At 43.8% G+C, this 23,942-nt stretch overlaps 2 protein-coding genes across 4 annotated transcripts in view; one reads left to right on the top strand and one right to left on the bottom strand.

Annotated features, from left to right (window-relative positions):
* Positions 1-1,213: 1,213 nt before the first annotated feature.
* On the bottom strand, positions 1,214-17,158 carry AP3M1 (adaptor related protein complex 3 subunit mu 1). Of its 2 annotated transcripts, none has more exons than XM_064145541.1 (9): positions 16,835-17,158; positions 11,797-12,072; positions 10,959-11,130; positions 8,519-8,656; positions 6,529-6,614; positions 6,040-6,173; positions 5,189-5,396; positions 3,544-3,688; positions 1,214-2,338 (listed from the first exon to the last, which is right to left on the bottom strand). In XM_064145541.1, exons 2-9 carry the CDS (start codon positions 12,067-12,069, stop codon positions 2,238-2,240), a joined length of 1,257 nt encoding a protein of 418 aa, XP_064001611.1. In that variant the 5' UTR covers positions 12,070-12,072; positions 16,835-17,158; the 3' UTR covers positions 1,214-2,237. The 2 variants fall into 2 exon arrangements, with proteins under 2 accessions (XP_064001611.1, XP_064001612.1); XM_064145542.1 differs by lacking the exon at positions 16,835-17,158 and adding an exon at positions 16,684-16,789.
* A 61-nt stretch (positions 17,159-17,219) lies between these two features.
* ADK (adenosine kinase) overlaps positions 17,220-23,942 on the top strand; it is a 286,608-nt gene continuing 279,885 nt past the window's right edge. For both annotated transcript variants that reach the window (XM_064145545.1, XM_064145543.1), the window contains exon 1: positions 17,220-17,342. In XM_064145545.1, the coding sequence (XP_064001615.1) occupies positions 17,287-17,342 (56 nt within the window). In that variant the 5' untranslated portion in view covers positions 17,220-17,286. The remainder of the gene's footprint in view (positions 17,343-23,942) is intronic.

Genomic DNA, 23,942 nt, shown 5'->3' with positions numbered 1-23,942 from the left:
ATGGTTAACATTCAAGGACCATTTCTTCCAAGCTCACTATCAGAGTATCTCAATCAAGAAAGGGAACCAGGAGACCCACATGATAAAATGGGAACTGCTGTGTGAACTCAAGGGGAAGAAGAGAGTCTACAGCCCATGGAAGGCGGGACTGGCTACTTGGGAGCCATGTCAGAGGATGCAGGGAGGCTGATAGAAAAGGTAAGGCCTCCTTGGAACTAAACCTTGCAATAGAAAGGGCTTCTTCAAATACACAGCAGACAAAACAAATGCTAGAGGCAATGCAGGCCCAGGTAGGTGCCATGGTGACAGAAAAAGACAAGAAGGCAGAGCTTCTGCATGCTTTGTCTCTGTCTGTACTACTGGAGACTGTCCTTATGGGTCCCAGACTCCCGAGGCCCTGGAACAAGTCAGAATAAAGGAGCAATTCGCATCAGTTGATATGGACTGGGTTAGAGATCAATTAAGTAATCTAGACATTTGTAAATCCATGGGTCCTCATAGGATGCACTTATGGGTGCTGAGGGAGCCGGTGGAAGTTACTGCTAGGCCACGCTCCATCATCTTTGGTAAGTTGGGGAGAATGGGAGAGGTGCCCGAGGACTGGAAGAAAGCAAATGTCACTCCAGTCTTTAAAAACAGCAAGAAAGACTACTCAGGTTAATTAGAGAGCAGTCAGTCACATCTCCATCCCTGGGAAGGTGATGGAGCAACTTATCCTTGGCACTGTCCCTAGGTATATCAAGGGTAACAGGAAGGACAATCTGCATGGTTTTACCAAAGGGAAGTCATGTTTAACCAACCTGATACCTGGTTATGTCCTCCTAAAAGGTTGGGTAGATGATGGTAGAGCAGTGGATGTGGTTTATCTTCATCTCAGGAAAGCATTTGGCACTGTCTCCCACAGGATCCCTGCAGCTAAACTGAGGAAGTGTGCTCTGGACAATCAGGTAGTGAGATGGGCACCTGATGGGTACTGTGGAACATGAATTCATTTACAGAGATGAGTTTATGCTGGTGGATAAAGAAACGGTGAGTTAGCTTTGCACCATCACTGTTGTGTCTTTGAAAGGTCATAGCATAGACACTAATTGTTCTCCATTTAAAAAAAAACAAACAAAAGATGAGAGGGAGCTTAGGTGCTCTGCTCCAAAATGCCCTTTCTAAACTTTATATCCTGATCGAGTTCAGTGAAGATGCAGCAAAGAGTCGTCAGTTACTTGTGTATCAGATGCCTCCTGCCTACAAGCACTGTGAATGGTTTACAGTGTCACCAGCATTTCACAGATGTACTTGCAGCGGAGTTCCCTTTATTTCAAGACATTAAAGCCACAACTATTAAACACGACGCTTCTATTGTGCTATCTAAAAAGCTACACTCCCATGTACACGTGGCACAAACCTGGTGGTGTCCACTTCGAACAAGTGGAGCATCTAAATCAAATCAAAGGCTTCACATGAGAAATATCTTACTCTCTGCAACAGTCTTGTTTAAAAAAGGAGACGGCAATGATTGGATTGAATGGAAGAAAGTGGATTACTGAAGCAACAATCACCTCCCAGATTGAATGCAGAATGCTTTGTTTTATCAGCCCATCGGCAGATGGCACCAATGACAGCTGATTAAGGCAAATGCTTCTTAAAGGCAATTTCTTGTAAACAAGGAAATTGTGTGTTTATTTTCTTCACCAGAAGCTCTTTCTCAGGAGCAGTGCTTGCTATGTCCCAGGCCCCTGCGGGACCCCTGCCCCTCTCACTTTGCTGTCTATTTCTGAAGGGATGACATGGTGCTTTGTGGAATGCCGGTTTGCTGTGGGCTGTGAGGATAGCTGAGCTTTCTTTGCAGGCAGCTGCAGCAGCAAAACATGTCACCACAAGACTTTTCCAGTGGCCTGTCTGACCTTCATAGTGTGCTTGGCCTCTGGGCTTTGGTATCTGACTGGCAGTGTAGTCTTTATGACAGCGTGATTTTATGGGTCACGTATATCAAACTATTCCCCACCAATTCACAACAATCCAGTAAAAAAAGTGAAGGTGTACTCGAAAAAAAGTACCTTATTTTAAAGCTGTATTAAGAAAAAACTAAGCTATGCTTTCATTTTATAAGCTGCTGTGCACAAATGATTTGATCCCGAACTAATCGGTGTCAGTTAATTGGCACCTATTTGATAGCAACGTAAGTCACTAAGCAGTCAAGGGTTTTTTCAAAGGGGAGTCTCCTCTTGGTGTAGAGCATCCTCTCATGTCCTGACTTGAAACTTTCCTGCTTTAGTTATGTATTTGACCCCTTTAAAAGGCTTGTACTTCTCTCCGTACATGTCTAGGCGGTTCACTTTCAGTCCTGAAAAGGACAGAAATACATACAACGTTAAAAGCAGAATACCAGAAACCACATCAGTCTGTTTAGAAGTCCTGCTTTCTTGGACCATGTAAACATGAAGTAGCAAGCTAAGTTTTCCTTCCCTCCACAAGCTCATCTGGTTTTAAATAGCTGAAGGAACGGTTCTTGTCACCTCATCATAGCTGCCCTGGCAGGGCAACAACTTGTTTCATTTGTACTCAAACATCCTCCTCCCAAGGGATGAGCTACTGAACAAGTGAAATTCGTCCTCTCCAGCTCTCATTTCCAATGTTGTAGATGAAGCAAAGGGCAAGACATAGATATCTTCTTTTTTAACTCTAAAACAGTATTCCAAACATCATCAGTCCCTCTGTAATTAATGGAGGAGTGGCAGTAGCTGTCAATAACCTAACTTGAAGGTTGTCTCCCATTATTTCTGACCTCCAGCTATATTTCACTAGATTTAAGCTACTGCAAGTTTCAGGGGAAACTGGAAGATTGTTTTACACAAGGGCTAACCTATTGACTTGGCAGTCTGGGAAGCCAAAGGACCATAGCCTGGTACCTATCTAGAAAGGTACTACACATACTACCACCAATTCTAATTTGTTGCCTTCAATCCTCCTCCTCCTTTTCAAATAGGAGTCTTTCATCTGTTAGGGTCTTAATCCTGCAAATCATACTTGCAGAAGCAATTTACACATGGACAACTCATGTGATGTAAGTCTGCAGATGGAGGCCTTGTTTGCTTTAAATTTACTCTTGCACTTACCCTGCAGACTTCCCTCTGATTTTTTTTCTTGCAGATTGTTTTGAAGATGAAAAACTAATGAGTTCCAGAAGGAAAGAGTAAGAAGAAGGGAGTTTCTAAAAACTGCAAAGGGCTTTAGCTGTACAGGGCTAAAGCAAGTCAAAAGCAGCATACTAAATCATCACTCTTCACTGGAAAGACAAATTTGCAGGCTTAATGCACATGTCAAGAAAATAAAAATCTCAGAGTCTGGAGCAAACCAATTGGGAATTTTCATGTCCCAGCAACAAAGTCTTCCACTAACTGTCAGATTTGGGTAAACCAGATGTCACTGTTTTGGACCAAGCTGATAGCAGATCAGTATCTCCAATCAAAAGATCACCAGTTTCCCACTTCATGTCTTACTGCTATTCATTCTGTCAACACCACTCCCATGTAATACCTATCCACTCACCAGAAATTGCAAGCTGTTGTATCTTAAACTGGATGTTTAAACTTGGATTCTCCTCCGGCTTGGGGGCTCCAGACTGCAGGTTCACTATGCCCTTTAGGTTTGGTAGCTTTTGAGGAGTAATTTTGCCGACATCCCAGGTTAATACCTTGTCAGGAAAGAGAAAATAGTAGCAATAGCTTTCTAGGAAACCACTTCTGAGGTCAAGTACAGGTCTAGCTTTGTTTCCAGCATGGGTACAGAAAATAGCGTGGTAGCCCTGAGTATTACCCCACGGCCTGGAAGGTGACATGTTTAGGGCTCCTTTCTACCTCAGCTTTTCTTTTGCCCTGTCAGCACTCCCTAGTTGGTCTATGCACTTAACAGATCTTGATCTCTTGGTAATAGTCTCTGTTCCTGTTGTCAGACTGGGGCAGCTAAATCCATGAAGCAAGGAGAGTAACCAGCACAAAGGTCATAGGCATGTAAACATAAGGATGAGAAGGGCAGTAGCAAGGCATTGACGTAAGGAGATGTTCAAACTAGATGAACTTTTCTAAGGGCCATTTGTTTCCCACTGATTCTTACACTTGAAAGAAAATGCACAGAGCCAAGCTGGCCCTCTACTCACCCACAAGATGGGCTTTTTCTTACTGAAAACTGAATTTGTGGCTAAATGCAAACAGGTCCCAGTTCTTCCCCCTTCTACAAACTGCTGACTTGTTATCTACCCAGCCAATTAAAACCCAGTAGACTTTGATTCTGCGGAGTGGAAACAAGACTTCAAATGGTTTTGTCAGCAGTTTGGTTCAAAAAATTAAGGTCTTTTCAAACATGGGAACGGGTTGCTCAGGGAGGTAGGTCATGGATGCCCCCTCCCTGAAGGTCTTCAAGGTGATACTGGATGAGGCCATGAGTAATTTGGTCCAGTGGAAGGTGTCTCTGCCTATGGCAGGGGGGTTAGAAACATTATCAAGATCCCTTCCAATCTAAATCAGTTTATGAGTCCATGCATCTGTTCAAAGAGAAACAAAATTGTTGTTTGGAAAGCTTTCACTTACAATGCAAAATGTAGAAGTTAGAGTCAACAGAATGCTTTGGTTCAGTCTGCATTTCAACAAAATGGTTGCTGTGTACTAAAAAGCTGAGGAGCTTTAGGAAATTGAGGTGTCAATCGCCAACTCAGAGGCAAGAAAGCAGGACACTCAAGACAGAGATTTTCAGACCTCTTGTTTTCTTCCCTGCAAGTCTTCAGGCAGATCTTTTTGAAGAGATTTCTTCTTCATCTTCTGCTCCCTGGTTTTCTGACTACCTCTTTTTCAAGTCTCCTGCATTTTCTCTAGATAAGTACGTTTTAAAGAACACAGACTGCAAATCATACCAAATCTGAAACCACCAGCAAAATACTGCTGCATCCACTAAAGAAAAATGCTTAGGAGGGTGGAGGAAAGAAGAGAAGAAAGGAGACCGCTAAAACCAGGAATCACAACTGGTGAGTGGTGAAGTTTGAGAAAGTGAATTTTAAAGAAATGAAATAGTTAAATTTGCAAGCATACACTGAAGGGGAGGTTTTCTGAGTGTGGGAAACTGCTCCAGTGTTCTGCAAAGATGTCCAACTTGTTCTAATGCGGTCTTACACATTTAGATGAATCCAAAAGTTAGGACTTACTTTAGTAACTGGGTCAAATGTGTAGCTGCCTTGTGTAGCACTGAGGTTCATATTAAGCACAGCCTTTGGCATGTGAACTGTCATGACAACTCCTTCCACTGTTTTCCCCATATTCTGTTTTGGTCCAATGGTAACATCAAATCTTCCTGAAGAACTGCTTTCCTTAAAGCTGATCACGTGTTTCACGTACACAGGAATCGCCACCAAGCTGAAACAAGAAGGCAAGAGCTGAATGCATCCTGGCTACTTCTCTCAGGGGAGAAGAAAAAAGGCTCTTGCTCTTTACTAGTTCTTGTTTCTCTGGCAGGTGTTCAAGTCACAACCAGCCTGTTTCAAAACTGCAAAGTGATACCCAGCTCTCTGAAGTGACTTTATTAGCAGAGAATCCCAGGAAATTCTTTTTTTTTCCAAACACTTGTGCCAATCTTTTTCCCTCTTTTTTTCAATCTTGCTGAGCCAATTCTCAGGAGAGCCACCAATCAAATCAGACTTAGTTTGCAAATACATGCAGACTTTTTTGCTTTCTTCTTCATATGAAGATCAGTCTTTCATGTATACAGAGACCTGGCCACAAAGCATCTAGCAGCAACAATGATTACTAGCAAGGAATAGCCTGGCATTGGTCATGTGTGGTTTATCCCACTGAAAAATGACTGCTGTGTGTCAGCAGCTCACCGAAAAGAAAGTTTTCTTTTTACAGTGGGGACAAAGCAACAAGACAAAACCTAAGAACACCTCTTTCAGCAACAGTGCAGATTCCCCCCCATAACCAGGAGGAATCTGCAGTTACTTGGATGGAAAGTAGGTAGATGGCCTATCTGAAGAACTAGAGTGCCTCAGTGGAAACATACTTCTGTGAACTGACACGGTAAGAGATCAATCTGAAGTTGCCATCAGGAGGAATAAATGAAAGGACCCTCTCAGACTCCCAGCGCTTGAAGCGAATACACGGGTGGAAGCTGACGTCATCCAGAAGCCGCGGGTTCTGAAAGCAGTGGCAAAACGGTAAGTGAAAGCTCCTCCAACACCAGCAGTTTGAACCAGCTACTAGCTACCTACTCTACCCAGGGCGTATTTCTTAGCACTCTAAGTATCACTCCTAGCCCTTATCTGACATACATTACTGAGGGAGACAGATTTCTGTCTAACCTGGTAGGGCAGTACTTGTGAGTGTATTTTTATGTGCAGGCAAAAGCTATTCTAACTATAGACCGATGCAGCAACTTCTACAACACAGTGTAACACACGAACTAGTGACTGCACTCTTAAAATTGTTTTAACTCTGATTAAGAAAAGTTAATCCCCAGCAATTAAAATTTCAAAATATGTGCTAAATTTACCATGAAAGAAAGAGAAAGATCTGGCATTCCTGAGAGCTTAATACATGAGTCAATAACACCTTGGATTTCTGCAAAGACTGTGGAACCTGGAGGGGGAAAAAAAAAAGACACTCGACTTAACATTATTACAAAGGGCCTAACAAATATTGTGAAGTGCAGCTAGAGGACAGAGATGACATTTGCACAACACTCAGGCACATGCTAAGTGCAGATAGGAAAGGTCATTTTGGTTACCTGTGGCCTGGGCAGCTTGCTAAAATACATGAGCCCGAGCAAACAGCTTGTCCCAGGTCAGCTAACAATACTTGTGCCAGCTGTTACACATGACTAGTACTGGATGTGCTTGAACTGGTTGCCAGCACTGAGCAAATGAGAAGTTCTGTGTATGCAAGCTCTGACCCTTCCTTCATTTAATCCCTGTAGCCTGTCTCCAGAAAACTTGCAAGCTGTGTAGTGGTACAGAGAAGCTGACACATACCAAAACAAAGCAAGTTTGTGCTATAAAGCTCCAGATAACCTTGGCTTTCACAAGCAGGGCTTGTTTAACAGCATGATTACATACTCATCTTGATTGATATTCAGTAGATTTATAGCAAAAAAACCCCAAACCCCTCAAAAACTCCCAAAGCAAGAACACCAAGTATCTTACCCAGGAAAGGCTCAACTCCTTAAACATCCTATAAGGACACAAAAGGAACGAGCAGGTTCCTGGACTAATAAGCTCTACAAGAAAAGCTTATTTTAAAAGACATGTAGAAACTATTGCTGATCTAGTCAAGAAGGAGAAACTGTGGGTTAACACTTTGCCTGACAAGAAGACATCTTGTTATAGAGGAAGGCAGCTAACCATATACCTGTTAAACAAGGTAACATCCCTATTCTAGGTGACCAATCTTAATGATTTTGTGCTGCTGAAAGCTGGGAAGCAAGATTCTAGCATTGCTAGCCCCCAGGGGATCAGAGTAGAAATGAGTAGCTATGGCTACTGCAGTGGATCCCCAGCAAGAACTTCAGCCATTCACGGAATGTTGATTGGGCTTGATACGTTCAGAAATACAAACACAATCCCGACTGCCACTCCGTGGACTATGCACTCCTATTACTTTTGGGAAGTCTATGGATCTGGGAGAGTGACACAGCCCTCAGGGTGTTGTAACTGTGACTGACACCTTTTGGTAGCTTGAAGACAGTGAGAGTAAGAGCAGTGCAATAGCTGTTGATGACCATCCAGGTCAAAGGTGGCCTAAGTGTTGGTTAAATTGGCGTATGGAACCAAACCCATATTGACTACCGCTCCAACACCAGCACCGAATTCAGAAATCACAATATGATGTAACACAGTCTTGATAACTGATGGCCCCAGTAATAAACAAAACTGCAGGCTTCTGTCCATGGTACAGCAGTTTTGGATCATTTTTTTCCTGCTGCTTCTGTAACATTTACACCCAAGTTATGTGTTCCTCCTCAGAGTTAAATCTCATATTACAGATTTTTGGGTTTGAAGAGATCATCTTTTGTTCCCAGAAAAGAGTACTATTATGTTTCATGATATCTGGCTCCTGTTTATATACAGGGAAAACAATACTGTCCAGCTGTTTTGCATCAAGTTCTTTCTTGCTGTCAAAAGAAAGCTAATGAAAGCCTGCCCAGTTGAGGGCCTACAAGCACTACAGTAAATTGCTGATGGGAACAGTGCAAAACAATTTTCTCATCACATTTAAAATCTCCAATATTTTTTCCATTTATATTTCTTAAGAGATAATCAATACACAAGAACATCTAAGTAGAGTATATATCTCATGGATGTTCTTGGAACAGCTTAGAACATACTGCTATTGTAAGAAGAAATATATTTGGACACATTATTGTCAATTGTGTGTCTCTAAGATGGAAATTCATGTATATGAAATGTGCAAATGGGCTGTATTCTCTCTAAACATCAGCAGCTAACTGTGAACACATTCAACAAACGGGTTTACAAGGCATTTACCTGATTTGTCTATAATCGCATCAATTTCTTCAATGACATCAAAATAGGCTTCGTTGTTTGTGTATTTCACTCCTGCTCTGCGCCAAGGAATGTTGGACAACTGTCCAGTGGGAAGTGTGTCACCTACATTGCTACTACCTTAAAAATGAAAAGGAAATATGTCAGCAACTAATTGAAAGACAAATGTTTCAGCTGCCAAAGTTAAGACTCAAATCAAGATTTGACCCCCAAAACTGCAGACTGGAACCTGGACCCCTAAAATTTCATTCACTGACTGCCTTGAATGCACTTTAAGCATGTGTTTGGACTCAAAGTTTTTTTGACTCCACTTTGCACAGCAAAACACAAGGATCAGGTCAGCAGGAGGTTTGAGTGGGAGGAGATTCTAAGACCATCCTTAAAAAAAATACTGAACCAATAGCAGATCGTGGGGCTGGGTCTTGCAAAGGATGTAACAACTCAAGATGTTACAGCTCCTTGTAAGGGCCTTAGGCACACCTCACCCTTCCTGACTTTCAGCTGGCTGCCTTCAGGACTGACTTACTGACAGGAATTGTTATGAAGAGAGGCCTGTGAGAAGGCTTAGGGAGGGCTCCTACCTCCTTCATTGGGGAGCAGTTGTCAGTCTGAAGCACTTCCCCTTGGTACCCACTGCAGCAACAAGACAGCCACACTCCACCTGACCATGTGCCAAACTATCCAGACTCTGGCTCATAGACTTGACTTTCTGGCTTGACCTGTCTCATCGTGATGGACTTCCCTGGCAATCACTGAGATGCAGATGACTGTCATCTGATCCTAATCCTGACTCTGACCTGTTGGCTCAATTTCTGGGGACCTTAAAAGCAGTGTCACTGCTCCTTGCCTGCCTTGATGTCACCCCTGGCTGCTGGTTCTTCACACAACTCCATGTGAGAAAAGGGCTTCCTGAGTTACCCCTTTATAAAGTAAACTGAATCTTTAAGAAAAATTATTTTAAAAAAATCTTACCACTCCTGGAGCTTAAGTGACACAAGGTGATCCATGACCTTGGAATAGCAGTACAGTGGAAACCACTGCCTCCCCTGCTCTCAGGACAGGGCTACAGTTCACACCGGGGCTCTGTGGCCTGATGACTGTGATAGGGTGTCCTGTCACTTGCAACAGCTTGACTGAGAGGCTGGGAGGCAGCAGTTGTCATTTCTACACAATCTCCTAGTGGACGTTTTCGGGCTTTTGAGCTAGTAAAAGAACTCACACAAAAAACCCAAACATCTCTGCCGTCCACCCTGGTACCGTAACACATTGGGGAGGAGCTGCAACCATTTTCTTTCTTTCACTGCATCTCTGAAGGAGAGCAGTTGTGATGTCCCTGTCTTGTGCCCCTCGGCAGCCTTGCAGACTGCAGCAGCACTATGCAAGCTGGGCCAGTAGGCCAGGCAGGCAAAAGGGCTCTCACATTGCTAAGTCCCATCTGCTCAGTACTGGGCTGTTGACAGTGACAAGATGTAGGCTACCCTGAGTAGGTGCTTTAGGTTTCTAGGGGATTCTAATAAGGCTTTAGATGAAACAAGAGGATTTTGTTGCACCTCTTGGCTTCAGAAGTCTTAGTTCCCCTTACGGTAGAGCACCCAGTCCTTTAATGTCATAGATATTTTTATGTTTTCCTATAGATGGATTCAACTAACACTCAAAATCACGTTTAGAAAACCCCCAGACTAAAGCTGAGGAGATTTATATTTGAAGGTTAAACCACATGTGTTACCTTCAAAGACCAGCTCCTCCCAGTACCGTGTGGCCCTGCAGCTCACCTACTACCCTTGCCTAACACAATGTACAGGCCACCATCGCCCATAGCTCTGACCACATGTGACACCTAATGGCCCGCTTGCCAGACGAGCAGATTCCACTAGCTCAGCTGACATTTGGCTCCCTCAATGCAAGACACAGCCCTTCACAACAGCCTGAAATCAGCTCCAAACACGGTGGATGCTGACAGCGGTGGGGGTGGCAAGGAGACTGAGGACAGACTGTTTCCTTCATGCTCTCTGTTGCCAGACAGCAAAGATTTACTAGATAGCTGTTATGTGTGTTTCTGCAGTGATTTCTTATAAAATGTGTAACCTTTTCCAATGCCCTTCAGTTACTCAAGGCTTGGGGCTAGCTCTGTACGGATCCCAGAGCACCTGTCTCCAGTTATGTGCTGGGAACTGCTATTCCTGAGAGACTTCAACAGCTGTGGCTGGACCAGCCGGTGTCACGAGGAAGATCAAAGGGGCCAGGCATAAACTGCAAGTAAGGAGGATGTTGCTTCTATTCACCTCTTAGCTGTAACAATTGTCAGGGCAGTCGCTGTGACATGTAAATTTACACCAATGTGGTGTCACTTTTTGCCTACAAAGCACGATGCAGCTCTGTTTTTTAGCAGGCAGTCACCACTGAGAATGATTTCTTTTCATACCTGTGATGGAGTTGACAACGGAGCGCAAAATTGTAGGCGGCTTAATCAGTTCCTTCAGTATGTTAGATTCTGTTGCCAGTGGAAAACCATTGTCTAACATTTCTTCTAGAAGTTCATACACAATAACTACGTTGTCCTTAATTGCAGTCTCTGAACATTCACCAAAGTAATCCTAAACAAAGCAGAGATTACAAAGGAGAGAGGTTTTATCCCTGTTGAAATGCTTTGCAAGTTTGTTGTTTGTTTTGGTTACAGAAACCCTCCAAGGTGTCAGGAAATTCTTGTCCCCAGGCTGACTACCTGCTTCTGTAGTCTGAGGGCATCATATGTTAAGATTACATTTATAAGCTAATTAAAGACAGCATGAATAGTGAAAAAGGTATAATCCGGTTTACTAGTATAGATGTGGCACTGTGACTACTAACACATCTTCAGTTAAAGGACTCTTGGAATAAAGAGACTACCTTTTGGCAGTGCTCGGTCTTCACAGAGGTTCCTTTATTTACAATATCTGTGAAATATGCTGCAAACTGACCTATTCTTTGCAGCTCTTTCCTCCCTAGAGACTGCTTCATGACTGCACACTCCTTTTCATCTATGTAACAGCACAAAAGCTTACAGGAATTAAAAAGAAAGACAGCATTTACAAAGATTTGGAGTTTAGTGCATGTACACTGGTAATTGTAAATCCAATCAATAACCTTTGTACCTTATAAACCAGTGCTTGACTTGAATACTGCAGAGGGGAAAAGCCACGGACACAAGGGCTTACTACCTTTCTTTAGTAGAAGTTGACACAAAATTTTTTCAATTTAAAAATTACTTAATGGTAACAGACCTGGAAAGTATCAGCTACTCGGTGCAGAAATTCAATCACAAAGAGTGGTGGCACTTCTGTCTGTATGACAGACACAAAGAAGATTTTGTCCCGGTAGATGCTGATGAGGTAGTGATGTGGTGTTGAGATGACAGGCGGCACATTCTCAACATCGATTGCTTTCTCCTGAGCTTCAAAGAAATAATCACACACAGACTGGCTCACAACACTCTTCCAGTGCTTCTCCAAGAATATATCACCAGAGCAGTTTATAAGAAACAGGCTGTGGATCATTTTCTGTTGGAAACATTGAAAGAAGTTCAAGTAAACAAAAGCATACGAGGATTCACATTACTTCTTTTTCCAGACTGCCTTTCTTAGAATGATTTTCTTTCTTAACATGCACTGTGAGTTTAAGAAAAAAGCCTGCTTTACTGCTTTGCTTTAAATTACATTTTCTTTATTTAGAGGAATGTTGCACCACAAAGTATTTCACAATGTCAGCAAGGAGCTAGCACCCTTCATTTCCACATTCACCCCTACTTGGTATCTGTAAACCACTTCTTAAAGCAAATTTGACTCTTGTGAGATGGCACTCACTTAAAAATGTCTGGCACCACCCAAGGGTAACTTCTATATAGTTTCCTAAGCAAAGGAGTTTGTGTAAGATTTAACACCTAACTGAGAATTGTGCCATCTTAATGATACAGCTCTTTAGCTACTGAACTACAAAAGTGGTTGGTTTTTTTTTGATGGCTGATTTTTTTTTCTCATTATTGATGCCAAGCTGTACCTGGATAAAGGGTTGGAATGCTTTAAAAGTACATGAATCCAGAAGTTTAAATCTGATTTAATGAATAAAATTGCCTCTACTGCTCTTGACACATTAAATATGTTTACATAATTTTTTTTACACTTAAAAACTAACTCATCAATGAAAAGCAGGATCACAAACTGAAGATAAAGAATGCAACTTTTTTCTTCTATCTTTAAAGACTTACAAATAACATACCTCAGCCACTGATCCTTCATTTTATTAATGGGAGAAGAAACTTACCTGCCTTTTAAGATAACTAATTCCCAAACTGTTTCTCAACTTGCATTGAGAACTAAGCTGTCAATTCAACTGAAGTGAAAAAAAATGTTTTCTCCACACCTACAGAAGACAAAATTGCTATCAAACTTCAGTTGATCTCTTTAGCCTTTACAGTGAAGACAGATATAATGCTTTGGCTGACCTACAGCATAACTACCATCTGACAAAAAACAAGGGCCAGGTTTAAACACAGGCCTAGAAAATAAAACAGATTGTAACCCAAGCACCGATTCTTCCAGGTGGAGGAAACCCAGTACTTAAATATTAATTCTGTAGTTGAAGGGCTACTCATCATTTTTTGCCTTCCATGTGTTGATTTGAGACTGTCTATGGCTCTGCAATTACCTATACCAGGAATCTGGTCCAGCAATAAACTGTCCCAGAGAAAGGAGTCTCTTGGTCAGATCAGCTCCTCTGCTAATGTTAAAGTCTGACACAAACCTGAAGAAGGCACAGAGGCATCTAGATGTAAATGAACCACTCCAGAGAGATTTCAAGCAGTCCAAACACTGCATGATTAAGTCTCACTCCAAAACACTGGAATAAGCACTTAGCTCCATCCAGAGCAACCTCTCATTGTCGTGTCTGAATCTAAACTGCACAGAGTACTGGGGTGACTTGCCAATGCACTCGTAACACTGAAAAATGGTATGGCCCTATAGACAAATGTCTTCCACAGCTCACTAGAGAAGGTGAAAAGGACTGCTGAAGAAGGTAGTTAGCATTCTATTCCCCTCCACCTAAGTCAGCAGGTGTTGGAAGGGAGCCAAGATCCAGCCTTTCACATTCTGAACTCCAACTGCTCCTTCACATGCATGACAGTAATGTCCTCATCTTCACTGGGGTCTTGCCAGGTCTTAAGATAACTCCTGCTAAGTGCACACTGACTGGCAGTAGGCACAAGAAGACCTACAGTCAAAGCGTGGACAGAAAAATTCAACTAAGCTGATACGATGCACAGGAGGAAGTTCTTTTGGAAACTGTCATGGCCAATTTGCTTAAGAGCAGGAAAGGAAGCAAAGCTAAACAGTGTTATTGCATGTTTCTACTGTATCTCTCCCAGACCAAATTAATTTCTAACTTAGCAGCACTTATAAAGGAGCCTTGACACAATTGCTTTAATCCTGTTCAACTAAACATGTTCTGAATTTAGCCAGTGCTGAACATTAAAACCCTCCAAAATCTCCTGGATAGTCACACAATGGTGACAAGTATAATCAACCACTGAATGTCAGTATTGTTCCACACCAAGGAAGCCCAAACATATGAAGGTGATCAACCACAAAGCTTAAAATAGTTCTCTGTACATTTTAATATGGATACAATAGCATGTTTGTTAACAAATATAAGACCTAAGGCGCAGTAAACTCACACCAAGTTTCAAAAGACAATTTCAGCAGAAGAAGCACCAGGAAGACCCCATTTTCAGAAGATCTGATCTACAGCCTACTATGGAGACACTATTCCAGACTGCAGGCAGCTTTGGGTGAGACCCTGACAAAGCACATCAGCAATGTGCGACAAGGTTTAGAAGTCCTAGTAGGTTTCCTGCTGTTAATGCTCATATTCTATTGATCAGAAATTATTGTATGTGTCACAATATATGTTCAGTAAACAGAGACATGCAGCAGGTCCAGATAATCACTAGCTAAATACAGCACTTGGTTCTGCTGCACTCCCAGCAAGCTCCTGGTGCATGAAGTGGCTGTGATAGCAGGGCCTCTTCTTTTGCCAGAGGTTGCAATTAGGATGTTAGACCATGACTCGATAAGCAATCAAGAGAGGGCATGGGTAGCCAGAAAGGAGTGCTGGACCACTGCCCCCTGTACTCGACTGCTCCAGGTGGCTCAGGTCCTGGCTGTGTTCATACAAGTATTGGTGTAGTCTCATAGCAAATTTGAGTAGCAAACTGATCCAGGGGACTATGTGTGGCAGATTATGAGTTTACATTATCTGTAGAATGTAAGCAGTAAAATCCCACCTACCTGCCTACCCTATCTTCTGTGTAGGAAGACAGGCATTGCAACATTTCCTGTGACAAGCTATTCTGCTGTTGGCAAGAACAGTTCCCTTCAAAACCCCTCATATACTCCTTTCCTCCTTCACGAGTTTTAGCAGTACACTAATTTGCTGCTCTGGCAAATCAAAGCTCTCTCCTTGCAGCTTAAGTACAGACTCATGGGCGCAAGCCCTGCCCTGTCAGTCAACAAGCAGCTCAACTGGTCCTCTTCACAGCACTGACCATAATAAAGAAGCTCTTAGAGCAGTGAGGACATCAGTCTATTACACACAGAACGAAGAAATTTGATATAGCCCCCACACAGCCAATTACTGATGGACTTCATGCCAGTTATCTTACAACTGGTATTGCTACAGAAACATCTTATGTAAGCTATTACTTACCAAAAACTACTGACAAGGTACTTAATACTAACGATCTCCCTGCTGGGAGATCTTATGCAGAACTAAGCATATAGTATATATGCTTATACATAGCATACAAGTAAGGAGAGCCTTGTCTGAAAGAGTAACTGGGACTTGGCTGGTACACAGTAGCAAATTTCACTTCTGGGCAAGAACAGCAAAATTAAGCACTAGATGGCGTAGAGTGGTCTTCAGGTTCGATTGGCTATCTGCAAGGAGCGTGCAGGTACGCGCACACAGGCAAACACCTGCTGGCCCTGGTTTTTTCAAAACCAGGTTTGATTGTGTTTCTGAGTTACCACTCAACACACCACAGAGTAAATTCTAGACATTTACATAGAAACTTTTTTTAAAACAAATGACAAGTTGTGCATAATTCAAGTCTGCCAGGAATTGTTTTTTTGGGTAAAACGCTGATTCCACCAGTTTACCTCTTGCACGAGTAATTTAATTTGCTTGTGCTTTCTTGTGAAATAGCTTTTCCTTTCACAGACTGCAGTCTGCCTCCTGTGAACACGAATTTTCATTATTTGAGTATGACCTTTTGCCTGGTTGCTTATACAATAGTTACATTAACACTGAAACTGTTCCTCCTCTAGTCGGTACAGATCATTCATCACATTTAAAAGACGGCCAATGCCTTGCTAGCTTAAGGATGATAAGCACTGAAACAAAAGAAGCAAGCTCCACTCGAAGCCTGTTAGACACTGTGCAGGGTAGCAGTGATGTGCCATGCACAGTGAAGCATGACAGGAGATTAATTTCCTGCACAAAGCTACGCAAATCTGCGTTCAGAGACCCTTGCTTATTAAGCGAGTACAGCTTGAGCTCAACCATCAAACAGCGCTGCTGAAGAAAGGTTCAGATGACCTGGGTGCTATCCCTCCTGCAGCCCCCTCTGCCCCCAGCGGTGTGTCCTCGTGGCAGGTTTTGTACACAGCCTGGAACGGCAGTTCAGGCACCATCCCTCCCGCAGCCCCGTGCCATCTCCCCTGAAATCGAAATTAAGCGACCTCCTTGTGCACAGCCCCTCCTTCTCCTCACTAATTCTCGAGAGTAATCTAGGTGGATACTCCGCGGACTGGGGGATGCTGACGAGGCTCTGGTCAGAAGGGAGGGCAGCCGCTTCCTCGCTGCACCTCCGGTGGAGACCCCGCACACCTACAGGTCCAACAGGCAGAAGCCTGTACCCGCACCAGAGCACAGAAAAGCTGGGTTTTCATTAGACGCAGAACTAATGTTGCGTTTAAATGGACACCAAAACCCCGAAACAGACACAGGTAAAATGGGCAGCCTCCCATTTGCGGGACAGGCTCCCGCTCCCGCTCTAGCAAGGATGCCGCCCTTGTCAGACTCCAGCCAGCCCCGAGCCGCTGGCAGCTACCTACCGGGCCGGGTACAGGCAGCACCTGCCGTACACGGACTCCACAACACCCGCCGAGGCTTGCCTCATGGCGACAGTCGTCTCTTCCCCTGAACACGGAAACCAACAACCCCTCGCCCCTCGGTGAGGCCCAGGCTCCCCTTCGCCCCACATACCTCCCCCGACCCGGTGCGGCCCGCTCCCGGGGCAGCGGCCAAGATGGCGGCGAGGCCCGGCAGCGTGTGGGGCCGCCCCTTGGCAGAGGCGCGGGCGGCCGGGACGCTGCCTGCGCCGAGCGGCGAATAACGGGCTCGCTCGATCGCTCTTTCTCCCGTTCCCACCAGCCCCGCTGCCAGGGCCAGTCGCCCACCGCCGCCCCGCGGCCGGGGGACACGGATTATCTCCAAGTGCTAAAAACACCGGGCGTGCGGAGCAGCAGCGCAACCGCCGGACTGAACCGGCAGGCTGCTTGGCCTCTCCTGCCCTCCTCGTCAGGCACCCGGCGCGGCCGCCCGCCCCAGCCCCCCCGCCCCCACGGTGGCGGTGCCGGCGGTGCCGGCGGGGCGGGGCGGGGCTGGTGGGGGTGAGCGGAGCGTGCCGCACGCGCTGCACGCTGCTCGGCGCGAAGATGGCAGCGGGGGAGCCTCAGGCGAAGAAGCTCAGGCTGGAGCAAAAGCAGCTGAGGTAAAGGGCGGCGGGGAAGGGCTCTTCTTCACGAAGAAGCCCAGGCGGACACTGGAGAGTCGCCGGGTGCCGCCGGTGCTGCCCGCGGTGGAGGACGAGGCACGTGTCACCGCGGTGTGCAGTCAGAGTGCCGCCGAGAGGGTCACGCCGTACTGAGCTCGGCCGGCCTGGGCGCGGCGCGGCCGGCTCCGCGGAGGAACCGCGCTCCCCTCCCGGCGGCGCCGGGCACACGTGGAGGCGGGCGACGGGGTCCTCCCCCTCCGGTGCCGCAGAACCCCTGCGCCTGCTTCCCTGCTGGCCATCGCTTGGAGGGTACCGGTGCTCGGCATCGGCGTTTGCCCAGGGGCGCCGCTGGGTTGGACGCTTCGCAGGCGGGTGAGCGGCGGGCGGGAGCGCTGCCGCTGCGCTGCTGGAGGCGCTGGGCAGTCGAGCCGTCTGCTGTGCGGGGCCTTCGCGATGCAGAGGGTTCGAGATGGGTTAGCGCCAAAGAGCTGAGTACCTGGTGAGGTCGTGCGGTGGAAGTGAGCACTGCCTGCAGCTACGCCTGCCGCTACTGAAACACAGTTGGGGCTGTCACTCCTTGTTCTCCATCTTTGAAACTATACACTTGAGCGGGACTCTGTTCCCGTTAGACAGGAACTCAATTCTCTAAAAGTACTCCTTACCAGATGCATTTTCTGCGGGACACAAGGGCTATTTTGACATGTTTTCACACTTAAAGCATCTGTGCCATTTGTTACGCTTCCTTATTTCGTGCTTGCTCTGGTGTCACTGGCTGACTCCCGTGTGACTGACGGCCGCCACAGAAACGCGTCATTTGCTTTTGAGTGTCAGAGCAGAAAAAGCAGGAGGGCGCTCCGTGCGGGAAGCGCAGTCCACATGAGTACTGAGAGGTAGAGTGGAGCTTTTATTGGAGTGGTTTCTGATTTATTTTCTCGGGATTATTCAGAAGTCAATATAATTGTAGACCAGCTGTGATCTCCTTCCAGGGATTCGGTATATAAAACCCGTTAACTACGTAAGGCCTGAGAAGTCCAAAGTTATCTTGGTAATAACTAATAATTTGCTCACATCTAGCGTAAAAGAGACGAGCTTCAGTACTGAGATGAGAACGGTCCTTTTTGGTGCTGGTCTTAGTGAAAGAATGAATCCTGTTAAACTCCTCAAAATTAGGATGCTTGCTCCTTTGGCAGCTGAATGACTTTTTAAGTCTAATAGTAGTTGACAAACTCAGTTGCAGATAGTGGAGAAGAAAAAATGTAACAGCTCTAAAAGCAAATAAATGCCAGGCAGCAGTGTAAGGTTGCAGTGTGAAAGCATCAGCTATTTCCATGAAACTTCCAAGGTAGGATGAGAAAGTAAAAATAGCAATTTTCTGTTGAGAAAGCTTGTTAGAGAAAACTGCTTTTGTACCTGGTTTAAGCCTAAACATGAAAAATAAAACCCTCTGAGAACAGTATTGCTGAACTGAGTTAAACATGAAAAGGATGTTTACAATGGGGTGAAAGGGCAGGGTGACATGCTCCGATAATGACTGATGAAACTGAGAAGAAGGCTTTCCCGAAGTTTGATAGCTAAAATATGAGGAACGCTACTGGAACGTGTGTACTTGAATTCTACTTCGAGTTATTTCAATGTGAAGTATAAGCTAGGCTATGTTTTTTTAAGAGGATGAATGCCACAGTTAACTGGTGATCAAATAAAGTTGATTTTGCCGTGGGCCACAGGTTGGACTCGTGAAGTAGGTGAGGTGGTTGGACTAGATTTGACAGACCTCTGTGATTGTTTGAACATAGCAACAGGAACATGTTTGACCAAGGGCTGCGGTGGGACTTTGTCCTGTGTTAAAAGCCATCGCGGAAGGCACCAGAATGGTTGAGGTTCCTTGATTTTTTATTTGTAGCAAGGTTTGGTTGTTGTTGCAAAGCACTGCTGCATAGGCTCCAGAGTGCTGTAAACAGTTAACCTACAGATAAGAAAAGAAATGAAAAATACCTTTTACATGTTGGGAGATAGCAATTTCCTTATGGTATGTCAAGAACATCCCCTGTTCTTGACATGCAGGTCTGAGACTCCTCGGTCTCCTCACAATACCATGTCCAACAGACTTCACAAGGATGGTCTTTTACCTGACTTGTTCTCCTGTGTGATGTGAACTTGAATCTTTCATGTGGCTACTGAAAACTATTTTAACATTAAAAAAATCAGTTTCCATCTGTAATAAAAGCTGTACCTTAACAATAACAAATATTGCCTTCCCCTATATTTGTCATAATTTTCTCCCTCAAAATGACATCAGGAGTGTTTCACGGCTCCATCTGGGGGTTTTTTATACCTTTTTGATCCTTTCAGGCAAAGGAAAGCAAACATTGCTCCCTCATGAGGTAGGCAGTGCTGACCCGGTTCAGCTGAAGTTGTTTGAAAGCAATATAGGACGGCCTGCCTTTGCCACCCAGTGAGCAGAACACAAAGCCTGAGACCCAAGCTGGCATTCCCAGCTCAGCAATACGTTGTGCTGACGTTGATCTGCTGGACAGCAGGTTTTGCATTGTCTTTATTGACGGGTGCAAATCCTCACTAAAACCAACAGGCTTTAGGAAAGCCATTAATGGGTGCTGCGTTGTCTCAGGCTTCTGACTACATCTCTGCTGTGTGAAATAAAATATCATTGTGTTTAAACTCCACTGTTTGAACAGAAAAGAGGCTTGCAAAACTGCAAATGGCTTGTTAGTGAGTGATAGCATCAGTTTACTAGAAGCATCGTGAGGTGTTTCTTTAGAAGAGAATTACTAAGGATTTGTGTCCTTTTATATTTGGGATGGTTTTTATCTTGGAAGTCTGAAAACTGCAACCAGACTTCCGTTAACAGACCGGTAGGGCGAGGAAAGAGTTTGGACATTCTCTCTAGAAGTATTTGAGCTTATATGCACATGGCTGTATGGAAATATGCATGCATGCAGGAGTAATAAATGGACAAACTTGTGAAATCATCCACTGTCAAGGCCCCCCTCTGCTGTATTATGTTCTGGCTGTTCTGCAGCTGCTGTATTGATTCAGTAGTCATGATGTGGTTGGTTGTTTGGACAAATCAGTTTATCTCCATGAAGATTACGTGAGCATCGAATTTGACAAATATTTTATTCTAAAAGTACAAAGTACAATATTCCCCTTGGATTACTATTAGCCATTTCTTCCTTTTCAAAGTAAATGGTCGAACACTTTGGGTAATTGTTATCAAAATCAGCCCTTTGTCATTACTCTTCCACTAAGTGTTACACAGGTTGATAGCGATGACTAAAAAGTATTGTTCATTTCCTGCATTTTAAGGTTTCTTAATGAGCTGACTTTCAGCTTATTCATCAGCTCTCTACAGATGAAAGAAGATTCTAAATATTTCAGAGTAGCTATGAAAAAATTTTCAGTTAAGATGTGGTAAATTATTTTTTAAAATTTCACCTCACCATTTGTATTTATTTCAGTTTCTGTCTTCGTGGCTTGTGCCTTTCTCACCTTACAGTTTCTCTGTCTGCAGGAGTGAGTAGCTTTTTCCATGGGAGTACTCCTGAAGGCCTTTTAATACAAAGATCTGGAACTCAAGCACTGTGACATTTTTGCTCCCTGAAGAGTAAATGCAGTAGGCTTTCTTCAGATGGGTGTTAGGCCCCTTTAGAAAGCAGACAAATGCTTTTGAAGAGCCTAGTAACAGACTTTGCCAGTTGTGTTTTATTTGGGATTTAACAGCAGCAACATTGCCTTCCAAAGCCATAATGACTTGCAGCCTGGGTAGCACCTTGCTCTTACAGTTCAGATCTTGTTTTCATTCTTCAAGTATGTAATTCTCAAATTACTGTCTAGGTGGACATGTGTCTTCACCTGGCCTTTGATGTAATCCTGAGGAATTCTCCCAGCATGTGTCACATTCCCACAGTTTTGTGATCTTGAATTAAAGGGTTTGTTATGGTGTTTTCATCCTTTTAATTAAAGTAATTCTTTGCTTTACGGGAAGGAGTGTAGCCTGAGGGAAAAGGAGGTCTTGGGAAAGGTCTTTCAGCTCTGGACCATGAGTGTGGCTGGTGTCTCTTCTGTTATTAATGTTACCTGCAGCCCACCTGTCTGGGGGAGTCATACTGATAAACAGTAATAGTTTAGACATAGTAGTCTTTGCAGATACTTCAACTTGGTATGCTGCTTTCCTGAAGTCTCGTTCTGGCAGCTGCTTGATTATCTGTGGGAGGGCAGCCAGTGCAAATACACCTATTTCATCCTGAATCCTGAAGTTCATCTGCATTTTTCTGAGGATTGCAAGCTGCTTCTTTTCAGCTAATGAAACAGCTTGCATAGAATTAATAATTGAATTTGATCTACTAATATTACTTACAAAAAGACAATGAAGATGCCCAGAAAGGTGACTGGAGTGAATGTAGAAGTAGTTAACTATGGTATCAGTACAATAATGCAAAATGTGTATTGCGTAGAATGAGACTTTTGTTTACTCTCTTGTTGCTGAGATACTCTTCATGTGGCAATATCTGAAGCAAAATTCTGGCTTGTGATTCAAGGCTGTGGTATTGAATTTGAGTAGTTACTTACACAGGCATGGAACGCAAATATTTCACAAAACCAGTTTCAGAAGCAGGGAATGGCTTGCTATCTAAAGGTCATTCATTAGTATTTCTGGCAGCGTATTAAAAAACTTATCTTCTTGAAAAACAGAACGTGCAGATAGCATGTGAACACTGTTTTCCCAAGGCTGTTCATTTGTTATTTACACAAATAGCTTCTTAAAGAACTTCTATTTGCATGCTGATGTTAGTGGTACAATAAATATCGAAGCTTCTTGTGTGGAGAGAAGTCTTTGGGTATTACTGAGAATTCAGTGAAGGGAAAGAGATTTCTTTCAATTTTGAACTGTAGTCGTTGCTATAATGAATATTTGAGCACAGTTGAAGCTGTTCCACGCTTGAAGGATACAGTAGATACGGTAACACAAAACTATTTGCTGGATTTGTGCTACCTTGGGATTTCACTCACAGTGAAGGATTTTTGTGGTTTGTGCAGTGGAGAGAAACTGTGGTTAGACTCTGTCAGGTATTATATGTATTTTTGAATGCCAAAGCTGTGAATTCTGTGTTTCACTCGTGAATTTCTGAAGCCAAGACACAGGTAAAAAGCACAGGTCAGTTGCTCTGCACAAGCAGAGCGACTTTGGAAGGTGTCAGGGAGGCTGAGCAAACAGCCTAGCACGTAGGTGATGTGACTAAGAGTAGAACTTGTGGCACAAACCTCATCAAGTGAACCAATGAGTTACCATAAGCAACAAATTACCATTTTTAAGGGATACCTTAGTTACTGTTATTCCGCTTAGGTGTTAAGACATCTAGACGTTCCTTGGCAAGTGGCCAAAAAAGCCGTGGCAGGTAATACCCGAAAGACATCAGTAGTGGTAGAACCTGTGGGTGTGTGGCAGTACAAGCAAGATGATCAGGTACTGGGGAGTAGTTGGAAGTTTGTCAAATGCTGTTGAGGTGTCGTACGTGCTTTTTCATGAAAAGCTGTTTCATTTCTTAGCAAAATACTCTTAATTCTATCATCTTGACTGGTAAAAATGTAGAAAGAGTCGGTGGTACCTCGTGAACTGTGTGCCTTAATACTTATGCATTTATATGTAACAAATCATCATATAGATCATGTTAATGTACTGTATCTATTTTTATTTATGTATTAGTATGTGCCTGTTAGAGGCAGGCAATTATTTATGGAAGAAGCTATATTTAAAAGAAAAAATAAAGGCTTTATTGTTTAAAATACCGTGATGGGACCAACAAGACCAAGCTGTGTTACTGCTATTGTTATACTTACCTGTGATGGGATTACCTCCCACCCTCTCACATTTTCAGCTACAAAACAGAGGTTTGGCTATTAGGCAGTGGAATTGTTAAACAAGGAATAATCTGTTGTTCAACATGGGTCAGTGGGTACAGTCATTATATATCCAAATACAGTATTTACATGTTATTAGAGGTCAAAATTCTCCATTAGGATGTGGAGACCTGGTTGTACAGTGTTTTCCAGCAGTAAGGGGATGGATGTGTTTCCCACTGGCACACTTAACAAGGATTTTGCAAGTCATGATTAATTTGAGTGTCCAGTTTAGAGAAAACTAGGAAACCTGTTCCGCATCAGGTATTGAACATAAATAGTCCTGTTGTCTTCATGCGATGCCGTAGTGCTTGAGTGTGTTTGTACATCTCAAATGTTGGCATTGTCTGTTCCGAGACACTCCAAAATCAGAAATAGCTGAAAAGTTTGGGTCTATAGTTTTTGAGTACAGTATTCCTAACTTGTAGATGAGAAGAAAACTAAGGCAAATAACCACATGACTAGGAATTTGTACAATTTAAATGTTAGAGGTGACACAGCAGTACTTGACAGAACACCATGGGATTAATTTTTGGCAAAAACAACCTCTTCTGACATCAGCTGCATGAATCAGTGTTTCTGGTGTTTGTGAGTTAACAAAATAAGTGCCGGATCTGCTCGAGGTGAAGAGTAGGTCGGAAGGACAGTAACGTGTGGTGGCGGCGCACCACAGGTGGCTGC

Source organism: Pogoniulus pusillus, chromosome 6 (assembly GCF_015220805.1).
Source record: "Pogoniulus pusillus isolate bPogPus1 chromosome 6, bPogPus1.pri, whole genome shotgun sequence".
Taxonomy (NCBI): Eukaryota; Metazoa; Chordata; class Aves; order Piciformes; family Lybiidae; genus Pogoniulus; species Pogoniulus pusillus.
Note: the sequence above shows the minus strand (reverse complement) of the source record. Positions and strands in the feature narration are given on the sequence as shown.

Excerpts from the sequence above, each read along its gene's own strand:
- AP3M1 (XM_064145541.1), bottom strand. The coding sequence starts at position 12,069 with ATGATCCACAGCCTGTTTCTTATAAACTGCTCTGGTGATATATTCTTG. Across the intron at positions 11,131-11,796 it reads GAGTAGCTGATACTTTCCAG|GATTACTTTGGTGAATGTTC; the intron begins GTCTGTTACCAT and ends TGCTTTGTTTAG. Across the intron at positions 3,689-5,188 it reads CATTTGACCCAGTTACTAAA|GTATTAACCTGGGATGTCGG; the intron begins GTAAGTCCTAAC and ends TTTCCTGACAAG.